This window comes from Mustela lutreola, chromosome 1, assembly GCF_030435805.1.
Source record: "Mustela lutreola isolate mMusLut2 chromosome 1, mMusLut2.pri, whole genome shotgun sequence".
NCBI classification, from domain to species: Eukaryota; Metazoa; Chordata; class Mammalia; order Carnivora; family Mustelidae; genus Mustela; species Mustela lutreola.
In genome coordinates, this window is record NC_081290.1 from 237,908,057 (window position 1) to 237,924,479 (window position 16,423).

Sequence of the window (16,423 nt, forward strand, 5' to 3'; positions counted from 1 at the left end):
GATTCTTGGAAAGTATTTTTATTCAAAAATATATTAGAAACTAAAAGCACAGAGATCTGTGGGTTCCTTGGGTAAACTTCTATCTATTTTGTTTGTTTGTTTGTTTTGAGAGAAAAAAAGTGTTTATACCCTTGATTTGGAAACTTGGTGTGTATAAGTTATTTGTGGGAGAAAGCAGCTTTACCCACTGTTTTGTTTTCAGCTCGTTAAGAAATCCCATGTGTTTCTGCTGGTAACGTTAGACATTCCTCTATGTGTCCTGGATTGTGGGGAGAAAAGGGTCAGGAAAAAGGCTTAGATACCTCAGCTTCTCTCCTAGGAATAATTTAATTAAGCTTCACAACTGACAGTCTCACCTGTTTTGTATTTCTTGCAGATTGTTGGGCTGTGCTCTTACTAGTACGTGTTGTCTGGATCTGGCTTCTGCTATTCTGAACAACACACACCTGCGGAGCCTGGACCTTGGACACAATGACCTGCAGGATTATGGAGTAAAAGTTCTGTCTGAGGCTTTGAGACATCCAAACTGCAATATTGAGAGACTTGGGTAAGTTCAGTTTTCCATTAGAAAATGATACCTATTTGGTGGCCTGCATGGCTAGAAGAAATTTAGTACATGAGAAAGGATGATAAATGGGACAGAAGGTAAGTTACTCTCAGAAATGAGAATCTGAATTTCAAATATGTGGATCACTGTGTATTATGTGCTGTTAGTATTGCAGCCATAATTCACAATTTATTGTGTCCTCCTTAGTGCCCTGGACAGAGTATGTATTAGTATGTATTAAGTAAATGGTACCTGCTTTAAGGTCTTCCATGTTCTATCATCCTTCAGATATTCCATCTCTCTTTGAATTTTCTAATTAAAGTGAAGATTTGGGGGTACCTGGGTAGCTCAGTTGCTTAACAGCCTGACTCTTGATTTCTGCTCAGGTCATGATCTCAGGGTCTTGACACCAAGCCCACATAAGGCTCCACTCAGGGTGTATGCATGAGCCTGCTTAAGATTCTCTCTATCTCTCCCTCTTCCCTTCCCTTGCCCTCACTTCCCACCCCAGCTTGTGCTAGATCTCACATGTGCACTCTTTCTCGAAAAAAAAGAATTTGCTCATGGTTTTTAATCTGGAGAAATGCTATCTTTGCTGGTTTGTTTGTTTTGTTTTTAAGATTTTATTTATCTTAGAGGGAGAGCATGAGCAGGAGAGGGGCAGATGTGAGAGAGAGGGAGAAGTGGGGGAGAATCCCAAGCAGACTCCAGGCATTGAGCCTGACACAGGGCTTGAGCTCACAACCCTAAGATCATGACCTGAGCTGAAATCAAGAGTTCGATACTTAACTGAGTCACATAGATACTCCACTATTTATGCTCTTAAGAAGCCTGTGGTCTAATAAAACCTTATCCTATGTTTTGAGTACTTTTTATGTTTAATCATATATTGTTTAGATGTTTTTAAAATCTTGAATGGATATTGTCTAGTATATTTTTACTTAAATAGTGTGATTTATTGATCTCTGGGTCAAGAATTTTGCTCCATATGTGGGAAACCCAAATATTCTATGTATCTCTGATTCTTACAAGAAAATGCTACTTTGCTTTACCTATGTGTCCATTGACTGCTTATATATTTTTATCTCAACAATGATGATACTGTAGCTGTTGGGTCTGGAATTTATTTTTATTTTTATTTTTTTAAAGATTTTATTTATTTATTTGACAGACAGAGACCACAACTAGGCAGAAAGACAGGCAGAAAAAGAGGAGGAAGCTGGCTCCCTGCTGAGCAGAAAGCCCGATGCAGGGCTCCATCCCAGGATTCTGGGATCATGACCTAAGCTGAAAGCAGAGGCTTTAACCCACTGAGCCACTCAGGTGCCCCTGGGTCTAGAATTTAGTTTTATCCTGCTTATAAACCTAGTAAACTAGCCTATCCGTATTTCCTGGATACTGGCAGGAAACACAGAATCCCATCAGAGACTGAGGACTTTATTACTCTTTGCATGGCAGCATAAGCACTAATGTTTCTATGTCCATTTCTTTTGCTACCCAAATCCCACTGGGTGGATGTGGACAGCATGGATGGACACCTGCACATGGTAGTGGGTTGCATCCTAGGAGAGAAACATGGAACTTGGGAGACCCATCATTTTATAGCAGGCACTAAGCAAGCCTGCTCTTTGTCCTGGAGGGAGACATTACCTCATCCTTCAACGCTGCTCACAGCATACACACTCTAGAAATGACCCATATGAAGAGTTGTCAGGGTCTTTCAAAAGACCTGAAATATTCATCTCTCCTTTTTCTGCACAGTATAGTCTTGGTTAACTTTTACATGGATATGCCATTCCACTGGCCACTCTCAATCTGACCAACAGAAGCTGGGGCCAAATCTGATTAATTTGTCTCCTACACAGTTTGATTAGGGCCACTATCATTAGCACTCCAAGCATACAATGAGGTCAAATTGCAGTGTTGATTTCAGCTATACCCTCAGCATTCTGTACTCAGCCAACTAAATGAGACTCAGAGAGGACCAATTGGCCTTGTTATCTATTACAACTCATGAAAGGGGGTTTGGGTTGACCTGCTGATCTTGATATCATTGTAATAAAGAGGGGAGCAAAAATTGGCCCAAACCAGTCCCATCCCCAAAAAAGATGGTGGTCCATATCTTCACATAAAACAAACATATAGCTGGAGCAAATAATCCTAAAATTTGTATGGAATCAGAAGAGACCCCGAATCACTAAGGAAATGTTGAAAAACAAAAATAAAACTGGTGGCATCATGTTACCTGATTTCAAGCTTTACTACAAAGCTGTGATCACCAAGACAGCATGGTACTGGCATTAAAATAGACACATAGACCAGTGGAACAGAGTAGAGAGCCCAGATATGGACCCTCAACTCTATGGTCAATTAATCTTCGACAAAACAGGAAAAAATATACAGTGGGAAAAAGACAGTCTCTTCAATAAATGGTGCTGGGAAAACTGGACAGCTATATGTAGAAGAATGAAATTCACCCATTCTCTTACACTGTACACAAAGATAAACTCAAAATGGATAAAAGACCTCAACGTGAGACAGGAATCCATCAGACTCCTAGAGGAGAACATAGGCAGTAATCTCTTCGATATCAGCCACAGCAAATTCTTTCAAGATATGTCTCCAAAGGCAAAGGAAACAAAAGCAAAAATAAACTTTTGGGACTTCATCAAAATCAAAAGCTTCTGCACAGCCAAGGAAGCAGTCCGGAAAACAAAGAGGCAACCCACGGAATGGGAGAAGATATTTGCAAATGACAGTATGGACAAAAGGTTGATATCCAGGATCTGTAATGAACTCCTCAAACTCAACACACACAAAACAGACAATCATATCACAAAATGGGCAGAAGATATGGACAGACACTTCTCCAATGAAGACATACAAATGGCTATCAGACACATGAAAAAATGTTCATCATCACTAGCCATCAGGGAGATTCAAATTAAAATTACATTGAGATATCACCTTACACCAGTTAGAATGGCCAAAATTAACAAGACAGGAAACAACATGTGTTGGAGGGGATGTGGAGAAAGGGGAACCCTCTTACACCATTGGTGGGAATGCAAGTTGGTGCAGCCTCTTTGGAGAACAGTGTGGAGATTTCTCAAGAAATTAAAAATAGAACTTCCCTATGACCCTGTCATTGCACTACTGGGTATTTACCCCAAAGATACAGATGTAGTGAAAAGAAGGGCCATCTGTACCCCAATGTTTATAGCAGCAATGGCCACGATCGCCAAACTGTGGAAGAACCAAGATGCCCTTCAACGGATGAATGGATAAGGAAGATGTGGTCCATATACACTATGGAGTATTATGCCTCCATCAGAAAGGATGAATACCCAACTTTTGTAGCAACATGGATGGGACTGGAAGAGATTATGCTGAGTGAAATAAGTCAAGCAGAGAGAGTCAATTATCATATGGTTTACTTATTTGTGTAGTATAACAAATAGCATGGAGGACATGGGGAGTTAGAGAGGAGAAGGGAGTTGGGGGAAATTGGAAGAGGAGGTGAACCATGAGAGACTATGGACTCTGAAAAACAATCTGAGGGTTTTGAAGTTGGGGGGGGTGGGAGGTCGGGGTACCAGGTGGTGGGTATTAGAGAGGGCACGGATTGCATGGAGCACTGGGTGTGGTGCAAAAAAAATGAATACTGTTATGCTGAAAATAAAATAAATTAAAAAAATATATAACCTGAAGAAACACAGCTCACTCCAGTGTGGAATCTGTTTTTCTATTGATTTGGGTCACCATTACAGTGGTTTGGTTATGTCAGGTAGGTAGGCAGTGTCACTAAGTAGTTACAGATGCCTTGTTAGCCATACATGGCATAACTCAGAGCTGTACTGGCATCAGGTGAAGCTTGTGAATTTGTACCAGTCAGACTGAAACAAAGTTGTACTGATTATGTTTGTACCCCTGTGATAGGGGTCCAGGTCTAGGGCTGCCATCGATGACATCAGACAGAGCAGAATAGTTAGGACCTGCCATTCCACTTGAGATTTTCTATTTTCATACCATGTGGACAAACTTGGCTACTTAAACAGACCACATCATTTTGCCAGGCAGTAGTGTTGGGTCTAGAGAAGGAAAGGTAGTCATTAATTGTTCTTCCTACTCCCTGCACCTTAAGGTTCTGAGATGTTCCTTCCCTGGGTATTGGGGTCACTGCCCTTCCCCACAGTCATGAAATCAGTGTGTCCCATCCCATTGCCTATAACTTGGCTTTTTCTCCAGTCATCCCCTATAGATCTGCCCTATGTTCATCTGTTTTGTTTCTTAAATTCCACATGAGTGAAATCCTATGGTATTTGTCTGTCTTTGACTGACTTATTTCCCTTAGCATATTACTCTCTAGCTCCATTCACATTGTTGCAAAGGGTTAAATAATATTCTGTGGGGGGAGGGGGATGTGTCTTTATGTATATATGTGTATCACATCTTCATTACCCATTCTTTAGTTGATGGACACTTGGGTTCTTTCCATAATTTCACTATTGTTGATAATGCTGCCATAAACACCAAGGCGCATATATCCCTTTGAATCAGTATTTTGGTGTCTTTCGAGTAAATACCTAGTAGTCCAATTGATGGATTGTGAGATTTAAAAAAAAAAAAAGAGAGAGAAAGGCAAATATAAAACAACCCTTAATGATAGAGAACAAACCAAGGAATGATGGAGGGAGGTGGGCTAGATGGGTGATGGGTATTAGGAAGGCACTTGTGATGAGCACTAGGTGTTGTATGCAAGTGATGAATCACTAAATTCTACACTTGAAACAAATACTACACTGTAAGTTAACTGAAATTTAAATAAAAACTTTAAAAAATGGTTATACACAGACAAAAAAATAAAGATCTGCCAAGTTCATATTTTAAACATTTTCACTATGAAATATAAAATACATACAAACAAGCAAATAAAACTGTTTAAAAAAAAAATCATGTGCATAACCTCACCCAAGGTCAATAAACTGAATTCGCCCAGGAAAGTAAATTCCCCTCTCCTCCCTTATAAATTGCTTCTTCCTTTCTCCCCAAGAAGTAAACATTATCCTGATGTTTGTGGCCATCATTTATTTATCCGTACAGGGACTGCAAGTGTATATAGCCCTAAGCAACATGTTGTTGAATTTTGCCAGGTTTTGCATTTTATATACAGGGAATCCTACTCTATATTCTTTTGTGGTTTTTTTTTTTTTTTTGCTCATTGTTATGCGTTTGTCATCCAGTTGTTACATGTAGTTGTAGTTAGTTCATTTTTATCACAGTAAAGTATTCCAGTGAATGACTGTACCACAAACTATGTAATAACCATTCTATTATAGGTGGACTTTTGTATTGTTTTCATTTATTTTTTGACCAGTGCTGTTGATGAATATTTCAGTAATGAATTCTAAGGCACATATGTATACATTTATCTAGGGTAAATAGGGATAGATTTATTATATAATGGGGAAAAGATCTTTAAATTTACCAGATATTATCAAAAAGACTGTACTAATTTATTCTGCCCCAGTGGTGTGTGATAGTTCCTGTTCTCTGTTCTTGCCATTTTGTCTGATTTTATTTTTAAAGTTTAGGTAATTAGGTGTGTGTTTTAGCATCTTTGGTTTCAATATGTGTCTGGTTAGAGGTTTGATACTTTTTTCAGATGCTTAAAAGCCATTTGTATTTCCTCTTTTGTCAAGTTATTTTTCCATGTGTTTTGTTCATTCTTCTATTTGGTGAGGCATTTTTGGCCTTACTGATTTGTAGGGTTTTTTTTTCCCCTCCAGTATACTCTGGCTATGAGCCCTTGTCACTTACATATGTGACAATAACTTGGGCTTTTCTTTCCACTCTGTATGGTGTCTTTTATGGAACTGAAGAACTTAATTGTTAACATCAGATTATTCTTTTATTGTTAGTGCTTTTTGTAATTGTTCAGGACATTTTTCTGACACTGGGAAATTCTAAATTTGAATTCAGGATTCTGAAGACCTTCTATTTTCTAAATGTAAAAGGCAACTTATGAAGCATTTGAGTTTTTTTTTTAAGATTTTATTTATTTATTTGATAGAGATCAGTAGGCAGAGAGGCAGGCAGAGAGAGATGGAGAAGCAGGCACCTTGCTTGTGGAGCAGAGAGCCCAATGCGGGGCTCAATCCCAGGACCCCGAGATCATGACCTGAGCCGAGGGCAGAGGCCTAACCCACTGAGCTACCCGGGCGCCCCAGCATTTGAGATTTTAAAATATGGTTGGAGGTCAGTCTGGTTTAATATTTTTTCTATGTGGATACATCTTTTCTGGAAAAATTTAATGACTCTCTTTCTTTCCTCACTGTTTGGCAGGGTCACCTTTGTTATAAATCAGTACATTGGTGCATGGGTCTGTTGCTGGGTTCTCCCTTCGCATTTCCAAACAAAAGTTTAAATATTGGCTTACCAAGTTACACACACGTGCATGTGAGCCTCCCCATGTATCCATGCCTACACATAAAGGTGGCATTTTGATTGGAATTGTATTGAACCTATCAATTATGATAGATCCTTATTTACTTAGCTATATCAATAAAGCTTAGTAATTTTTCCTGTAGTGGCCCTCTATTTTGCTGTTTAACTTTATTTCTAAGTACTTGTTATATTGCAATAGTATTTGGAAAAGGGTATTTTTTTTTTAACGGTTTAATTATTTGACAGAGAGCACAAACAGGAGGAGTGGCAGGCAGAGGCAGAGGGAGAAGCAGTCTCCCCACTGAGCAAGGAGCCCTATGCAGGGCTCCATCCCAGGACCCTGTGATTATGACCTGAGGCAACGGCAGATGCTTAACCCACTGAGCCACCCAGGTTCCCCAGAAATGGGTATTTTTGTTATTTTTTCATTTTATTTATTCCTTACAGATAGAAACACAGTTGGGTTTTTGTATATTAATTTCACATCCAGTAACTTATCACATCCTGCAGTTAATTATAATTGCTTATTCGTATTTGTTTGGATCTTCTAGGTAGAGTCCTCTCTTTTGAGAATAACAGGGTTTTGGTGTTTTTTTCCCCCTTTTCTATTCTTTTCCTTTTTCCTTCTTACTGCCTTAGTATCTTGTAAGACATGTGATAGAATGTCTGGAGATACTGGGCTTCCCTGTGTTATTTTCAGTGTCAAAAGCAAAATTTGTCAAAATTTCAGTGCTTCTCTTTTATTAATTTAAGAAGGTTCCTATCTTTAGTTTGCTAAGAATTTTTTATTTTCTTTCTGAATTATGAATACATGTTGAGATTTATGAAATGTGTCAATTGTGGTAAATCACACTGATGTTTATTATATATATTAGAATGGGGGTGGGAGGCTCAAAACCAACTTGGTCATGGTATCTCATATACTTCGTGCACTTCATTTTGTTGATAGAGGACTATTTTAACATCTGTGTTTATAATGGAGATTAAGTTATAATTTTCTTATGCAGTTCCCATCAAGTTTTGGTATCTAGATTACAGTATTTTCAAAAAATGAGTTTGTGAGTAATCCTTCTTTCTTTTTCTGAGGAGGGTTTGTGTAAGATTAGAATCATTTCTTCCTTGAACTTTGTAGAAATTTCTGATGAAGCTATATGATCTGGAATTTCCTTTGTGTGGAGATTTGACTTGTGATTCAATTTTTAAAATGATCACACATTTATGTAAGTTTCCTCTTACTGAGTAATTTTTGGTAAAATCATTCCTATGATTTTATCCATTTCAGCTAAATTTTTAAATCTCTTGGCAAGTGTCTGATATTTTATTGTCTGCTCGACTTCTGGTCATCTCCAGTGATTTAGACATCTGCTGATATCTCTTTTCCTGATATTGGCAGTTTCAGCTTTTTCTCATTTTACTTTTCAAAGAATACAACATTGATTTTCTCTATGTATATATTTTTTCCTTAATTATTTGATCTTATTTCTCCTTTTGATTTTATTTTACCTTTAAAAAATTTTTTTTACATATTTACCAGAGAGAGTGCACATGCATGCATGTGCACCCTGGAGAGCACAAGCAGGGGAAATGGCAGGCAGAGGAAGAAGCAGGCCCTCTGCTGAGCAAGGAACCAGGTGTAGGACTTGATCTTAGGACCCTGGGGCTGTGACCCTAGCCAAAGATGCTTAACCAACTGAGCCACCCAAGCATCCCTATTTTACTGTTCTTAAATTCTTGAGCTGGATGCTTAGCTCATAAATATTTCTTCCTTTTCCAACACAAAGGTATGACTTTTCCTTTAAATCACTGCATTAACTCCATCCTGTAATTGATATTAAATGTAGCATTTGTTATTTTTGAGTCTTAAATATGTAACTTCCCTCATGATTTTTTTTCTTCAATCCATTGTTATTTTAAAGTGTATTCCTTAATTTTCAAACATGAAAGGGGTTTCTTGTCATCTTTTCATATTTAATCTCTAGGATTGTGTTCTAAGAACATATTTTGCATGATTACAGTTTTTTAAAAATTGTTATTTGCTTCACAACCCAGTATATAGTCCATTTTTTAGACATGTACCATAACACACTTAATATGAAGAGTTGTTGGTTGCTGTATTGTATGAGTTAAGATTGCTAATTCTGCTATTTAAATCATCTATATTTTTAGTGATTTTTTATAACTGTAGAGTTGTCTTTCAGTTTGTCATTCTGTTAGTTTTAGTTTTCTATATTTTGAGAACATTATAAGTGACTGCAAATATAGAATGATTGTTTCCTGATGAATTCTTGAAATCTTTTATGTCTCATAGTGCTTTTTACCCTATGGTTTATTTTGAGTGATATTTATCTTACGTCATAAATAGTGGGAGTGTTGCTCTACCACATTAATGCCAGTTCTATCTAGGCAGTAATTTAATTTTTTTTTAATACTCTGCACCTATATAGGCACTCAGTTGTTGAATGGCTCAATAAACATAGGTGAAAATTAAATTTAGTTGGTTAGGGACATCATCATGTGTAAAAGTTTGAATTTAACATACTTCCTCAGTTCATGGTTTATGCAAGGATCCTCCAATGACTACTGGTTGGCTAGTTGGTTAATTTATCTTCTTTAAACTAGTCTCCTTCCCATGTATAGGCAGCTGGTCTACTGTGTTTGAAATATGCCATAGAATTGTGAGTATCTTTGTAAAAGATGTAATGTTTTTTGGTGTATTCATTTTTACTTGCATAAATGGTGTGGTGCTAAGAGACCTCATTATATACCCTGCTTTTGAAATACTCAATATCATATTTTAAAAGTCCACTTATATATCTATATGTTTTTAAATTTTATTTATTTATTTGACAGAGGGAGAGCAATCACAAGTAGGCAGAGCAGCAGGCACAGAGATGGGGAAGCAGGCTCCCCGCTGAGCAGAAAGGCTGATGCAGGGCTGATCCCAAGACCCTGAGATCATGACCTGGGCAGAAGTCCACCTGAGCCACTCAGGTGCCCCAGTGTATCTATATTTTTTTTTTAATTTTTTATTTTTTTTTATAAACATATATTTTTATCCCCAGGGGTACAGGTCTGTGAATCACCAGGTTTACACACTTCACAGCACTCACCAAATCACATACCCAGTGTATCTATATTTTTATTTATTTTTATTTTTTTTAAAGATTTTATTTATTTATTTGACAGAGAGAGAGATTACAAGTAGGCAGAGAGAGAGAGGAGGAAGCAGGCTCCCTGCTGAGCAGAGAGCCCGACGCGGGACTCGATCCCAGGACCCTGAGATCATGACCTGAGCCGAAGGCAGCGGCCCAACCCACTGAGCCACCCAGGCGCCCGTATCTATATTTTTAATGAGGATAAAAGATTCAACTGTTTCAGCTTTTCTTAGTCTGCTTCCCTATTTATTCCCTGGACTATAATTATGAACTTGTAATTTATGATTTAGGAAGGAATATATTCAGTCTATAAATATCTAGTAATAATGAATATTGTAAGTATTTAACAGTCTTTGAATCATTTGTCTAATTGTGCCCCCTCTTTTTTTTTTTTTTTTCTTTTTTAAGCTTCTGAAGTCGTCCTACACTCCCAGCTCACAGACGTCTTATGTGCTTGCTGTCTGGAGTAGAATTAATTTTATCTTTAGTCTCTCTTCCCTTCAGGTTGGAATATTGTGGTTTGACCTCCCTGTGTTGTCAGGATCTCTCCTCTGTTCTTAGAAGCAACCAAAACCTGATAAAAATAAACCTGAGACAGAATACTTTAGGGCACGAAGGAGTGATGAAGTTATGTGAAGTCTTGAGGTCTCCTGAATGTAAACTGAAAGTTCTAGGGTAAGTCTTCACTGGCTTCTCAGGGTAAAAGTTTCTTGTAACCAGGGATTGGGGAAGCTACTTATTTATTGCAGGCCTAAGGATCAACCTGATCGTGGATCCCTATGTATTTTGGAGGCCCTTACTTGTTTTTCTCCTATAGGACATTCAATTTTGAGACATACTATAGCAAAGTAGTAATAGCCGAGAACTGTAAAGCCAGACTACCTGAGTTTGAAATCTAGCTGAAACTTAATAGATACTTGAACTTATACTAGTTTCCAATCTGTGTTTTGGTTTCCTTATCTATAAAAATGGGTGAAATAATATCTACCCATGGTTTATTGTGAGGATCGATCAGCCAAGTCAGTAAGGCAGTAGAGGTGTCCCCCTACTATCTGAAGGTAGAGTGTTCCTATGAAACCTTTCACAAGCCAAAATGGTATAAATCTGATGCAGTTACCATTAATTTATATGGAAAAATTTTTGAGCATTCCTGGACCCAAAAAAATAACCTCTTCTAGGCTTTTCTGATACCTTAGGACATATGCACAAAATAAATTGATTTGAAGCACAGATACCCACAGGCACAGTTCAAAGCTATGATGGCTTGGTGCTGAGGTGCACTCTAGGTCCCAGGGAAGGAGATTGGAGAGGCTGCTATTGCTGCTTAGGTTCCTGCTGCCTCTGTAATGGCTCGCTGCAACCCAAATGCCAAATGCTATTTTTGCTTTTTACCTATGTGTGTGTGTGTTTAAAGCAAAAATCTTTTAACTTCCTTCAGTTATCAAAAACAGGTGCTAATGTAGCTCTCTCATAAAGGTGATATGGTATAGCCATGACCTTTGCAAAAGCAGAGGTATGGTATCTATATTGAGAACTGTGCATATAACACCTAACAGTGTTATATGTTAGCTATTGTCCTCATTAGTAGTACTGTTTTGCTTGAGTAGAAAAAAGCTCTTGGGGAGGATTCTCTTAAATTTTAACCTATTTCTATTTCTGCTCTATATTCCATTTTCGTTCGCCTGCTATGTTCCCTTGGTATATCACTCACAGGTGATATACCTGTGTATATTCCTTGCCCCATTCCCCATGTTTGTCTCTACATCAACAGTCTTTCTCTGAAAAACAAATTCTTCAGAGAAATTACAGGACTGTGGGAAAACTGAGTACAAGAAGAGATATTCCCTTGTTTTCTCAGGGTGTGCAAAGAGGCGTTTGATGAGGAATCCCGGAAACTTCTGGAAGCTGTGCAAGTTAGCAACCCACACCTTATCATTAAGCATGACTATACTGATCACAATGACGAAGATGGTTCCTGGTGGCGCTGTACCTGATTTAAAGAACCTAATGTTCTTTTAAAAAGTGAAATAAAGGCCTCAGAGTGACAAGGTTTGGGGGCTCTTAGCTTTAGATGCTTTGTGCCCAGTTGGTGTTTGATGTCTGTTAGATGTAGGTGAGTCATTTCTCTGTAAAGTATCTGTTCTACTTCACATGGGGTTTGAGAGGCTAAAATAAAATGAAAAACATAAGCTCTGTGAAAGGTATAACATGTTTTTAATTGAATGTAGAGCTTAAGAATTCAGATGTGAGAAGCCTAGAAATGAGACTGGAGCACCAGGCCAGGGTAGATTATGTCAGAGCATCTGATTTCCTCTCTCTCCCTTGCCCAGATGGCTTCCTTCACAGCCTCACCATCTCTGGCATGTTTTACTGGCAAGTTTTGTGTTCCTGGAACCACTGGGTCTAAATCACTCGGGTGTTTCTTAGAATCCAGATTCTTGGGCCCCACATCAGACTTACTGAATTAAAATACTTGGATGAAGGTCCTAGGAACTGGCATTTTAAATTATTTCCCAGGCAGCTTTTAGGTACATTACTATTTGAGAATGGCTGGTTTCTCAATTGAAATGGGAGTCTACTTCCTCAGTGAACATTATCTGTAGCCTGTTGTGAAGATATAAGTAGATATAGGATTATTGGGATTAGACCTATTCCTCCATTTCACATTTGACAATCCCAAATGTGAAATCTGACACAGTAACATTTTCTGTGAAAGACTGTTTAAACCTTTTCAGAGCATCACCGAGGAAGGTGATTTTACTATTTTCTCTTATAAGGCTATAAAACTTTAATAGTAGAAGATAGCACTGCAAGGAAATTCAGTCATATTATTTATGAATATATATGCATAAATATGAATATTTGAAAATTCCAAAATTGAATTTAAATATATCATGAATTAGGGGGGCCTTCCTGGCTCAACTGATACAGCATGTCACTCTTGATCTCCAGGTTGTGAGTCTGAACCCCATGTTGGGTGTAGAGATAACTTAAATATAACGTTTTAAATATACACTGTAAATATAATATGACTTACAACAGAAGTACAAAAAGACAAATATTAGGAATGTTGTAATTTATGTTATTGATTGATGGAGGAAGGCTAAATAATCACTTCAGCATATGTTGATAAGGCATTTAACAAAACTGTTTTTTGGTCAGGTACTTATTTCAAAACATAAGGAATTTTTACCATGTACTACTAACAGTATACTAGAACCACAGTCATCTGAATTTTGGAAACACACCTGGTGTCACTGCTGTCAGATAATCCATGGGCCAGGATTGGGGAGTGAAGGCAGATGGGGCTGGGGCCAACCTTGTGCAAGTGCAAGGTCAGACACTGTCTTTAAAGTATTTATAGTCATTTATGGATATTTTGCATTAATGTTGACTTAAAAGATATTCCACTAAAATGTTTATCTTGATTCTTGTGTCTTTCCCTATCTCCTTAAAGTTGTGCATCCCCCAAGTTACCCCCCTCATCCTAAATCCAGCCCTGGAGAATAGAGTTTGCAATTTCAAATAGTGTAGTTACAGGGTCAAAAAGGATAGTCAAAGATTGAAATAGGGTGATCAAAATAAACTTTGGCTTTGTTGGATTTTTTTTTTTATTCTTTACATTTTCTTTTTTAAGTAAGTTTATTTCATAAATTCTTATTTGTTATTATTTGAATTTATTCTCACAGTATGCTAACTCCTTAAGTTAGATTCTTACTGATTTCTATCTAGCCTTTTTATTATAAGTATTAAAGTATAAATTTCCCTTTATTTATATTTTAGCTGAATTCCTATGCTTGAATACGGAGTTAATTTCAGTAGCCTTCATGTCCAAATGTTTTCTTACAGTGGGATTTTTTTTCTGTGATCCATATGTCAAATAGAAGTATTTGTAATTTCCAGACTTTAAGGGTTTTTAAAGTTCTATTTGTTGGGGTGCCTGGGTGGCTCATTTAAGTGTCTGCTTTCTGCTCGGGTCATGATCCTGGGGTCCTGGGGTTCTGGGATCTAGCCCGGCATCACAGTGGGTTCCCTGATCAGCAGGAGGCCTGCTTCTCCTTCCCCTCCCCCTTTGGGATTATCTTTTAATCATACGGAATATTTGCACTGCTAGCTCACAAGAATCATTTACATTGCTATCAGTTTTCTACAAAATAATCTCTATACCCTTCGTTGTGAATCTCCTGATCAAATACCAAATCAAGAATCAACTGTTAAATTTTTTAATATGCCTCAGTTTATCTTTTTAAGAGCTTATTTGAGGGGGAAATTAATTTGAACTATGTAGCATCAAACAAAGTGGCTGGAAGGGCTCCACCCAAAAACAGGAGGAAGTCTTTTAATAAAGATGTGAAAGCAAAAATATTATTTGGATGGCAATAACTTAAGCATTATAAGCTTTCTTGGAAAAGGCCAGTTGGCTATTTGTGATTGGTTGTCCTTAGGTTTCAATTCAACCTTGAGACACTTACAGATTTATGTTTTGATTTGCTTGGATATTGTCATGAACATGTTATGAAGGCGCACACAGGAGTCTTTCCACAGTCTTAAAGTTAACATAATTATAAAGCAGGTTCAGGATTCCAAACTCAGTGACATTTCACCATGTGATTAACGGGCCTCCTATAAGGCACACAAAGTAATGCACAAGACAAGTCCTACGACAAACTAAACAGGACAGGGGGTAGGAGGTTAACAAATCAAATGTGAAATCATCACATTGTTAAGTCCTTGGCCCCATGTAAGTGGGTTCTCAGGACTCAGTGCTTATGTTCAAAGGTGAAGGATCCCTGTTCTTTGCAAAGATCAATCAGGCTGCCTTTGAGAAGTAATCAGGCATAAAGCAGTCATTGCTTGGAGAGTCTTAACAGTTTGCTGCAAAAAATCCCACTTTGTTAAAGGATTAACAAAGACAGTCTTGGGCCCCCACTTTTCTGTGGGTTATAAGTTGAGTGTGTCATCAACTGGTGCTGGTCTTGGTGGTATCTGGTCCCTGCTGAAATGCCCTAGGTGTTTGTGTCACTGCTTAACACAAACCACTGCTCAATATGAGTGATGGCATCTTGCTTGCTATAGTAGGCTGCTATGATATCAGAAGCATTATGATTTTCATACTTGAGTAACCTTTGACATGGAGGCTAAAAGATATTTATGTCTCACTATCACCTCTGAATCTTGGTCTAGGAGCTAATGAACTTTAGGGAGGGAGGTGTAGAAAAAGGACAACAGTCTTCACCCAACCATACTACTGTTGTTTATAATATATTTCAGTCTTCAAGCTTCCTGTCTCACAGCTCTAGACATTTCCTAAGAAAACCTTTGGAGTTTTCTAAGCGGGAAGATCAATGGGCTTATCTTTTGTCATACTATTTGGTCTTCTGTTCTCAGTTCCTGAAATTGCCTCAGAGCTATAAAAATGAAATGGGTGTCTTGTTATTCATAACGAGCCTCTTCCAATGACAAGTTTATGTTAATGAGGTGACCTTTGGAAATCCCCAGAGGATGAGGGCCAGGCTGCCTGGGGAGCCAACCTTGATTTGAAGGTTAGAATTTTCAGTCACAGCACCTGATGGGGGTGGTGCTGGTGGAGTGGGGGGGCCTGTTGTAGGTTGAATCCCCCCAGTAGCCAGTAATTTAATTAATCATGCCTATGTAACGGAGCCTCCATAAAAACCCAAGAGTGTTTGTAGAACTTTCAGGATGGTGAACCAGCACATTTGAACCCGCTAGTCCCCAAACTCCATGGGACAGAAGCTCCTGCTTTTAGGGACCTTGCCCTACATATCTCTTCATCTGGCTATTCATATACTTCTGTTGTATTGTAATAATCCAGTAATAGTGATGTCAAGAACAAAGGTAGAAAAATTAAACTTCCTTACAACTTACAGCCCATTGACAAGTAATTGGTACAGGCAGAGTGATCTTCCTCATTGCTTAGCTGCCTCAATGTTAATACTTTGTAGAGGCAAAAGGCAACCATAGCTTGACGCTTGACATTAGCTTGACCTCCAGGATTCCATAAAAATCCCTTTGGAAACTTCCTTTATCTCTACCTTGTCCCCTCACTCCCAAGATATGTTAGCAGTCATCCTTCAAGCATATGGCCCACTGATAAACTTCTAAAGGGTCTCATGATTAGTTTTACTAAATAGTAATAAATGACCTTTTCCTAACAACAGCTAGCCCTCCAAGGTCCCAGAAACCTTGTTATCACCAATCACCTCCTTACTTGAAAGTATATAATCAGCCATTCCTCACAACCCATTGCTGCTCT

General features: G+C 38.1%; 2 protein-coding genes across 5 annotated transcripts in view; one reads left to right on the forward strand and one right to left on the reverse strand.

Annotated features, from left to right (window-relative positions):
* NLRP14 (NLR family pyrin domain containing 14) overlaps positions 1 to 12,367 on the forward strand; it is a 30,469-nt gene extending 18,102 nt beyond the window's left edge. Inside the window, exons 8-10 of the mRNA XM_059134951.1 lie at positions 377 to 547; positions 10,654 to 10,824; positions 12,008 to 12,367. Coding sequence (XP_058990934.1) covers positions 377 to 547; positions 10,654 to 10,824; positions 12,008 to 12,143 — 478 coding nt within the window. The 3' untranslated portion in view covers positions 12,144 to 12,367. The remainder of the gene's footprint in view (positions 1 to 376; positions 548 to 10,653; positions 10,825 to 12,007) is intronic.
* The window catches only part of LOC131808816 (large ribosomal subunit protein eL39-like), a 34,428-nt gene that overhangs the window by 3,313 nt on the left and 14,692 nt on the right, over positions 1 to 16,423 (reverse strand). For 3 of the 4 annotated variants that reach the window (XM_059134938.1, XM_059134907.1, XM_059134928.1), the window contains exon 3: positions 357 to 476. The exons of the other annotated variant lie outside the window; for it this stretch is intronic. The gene's annotated coding sequence lies outside the window, so the exon portion shown is untranslated. The remainder of the gene's footprint in view (positions 1 to 356; positions 477 to 16,423) is intronic. 4 annotated transcript variants of the gene reach the window in all.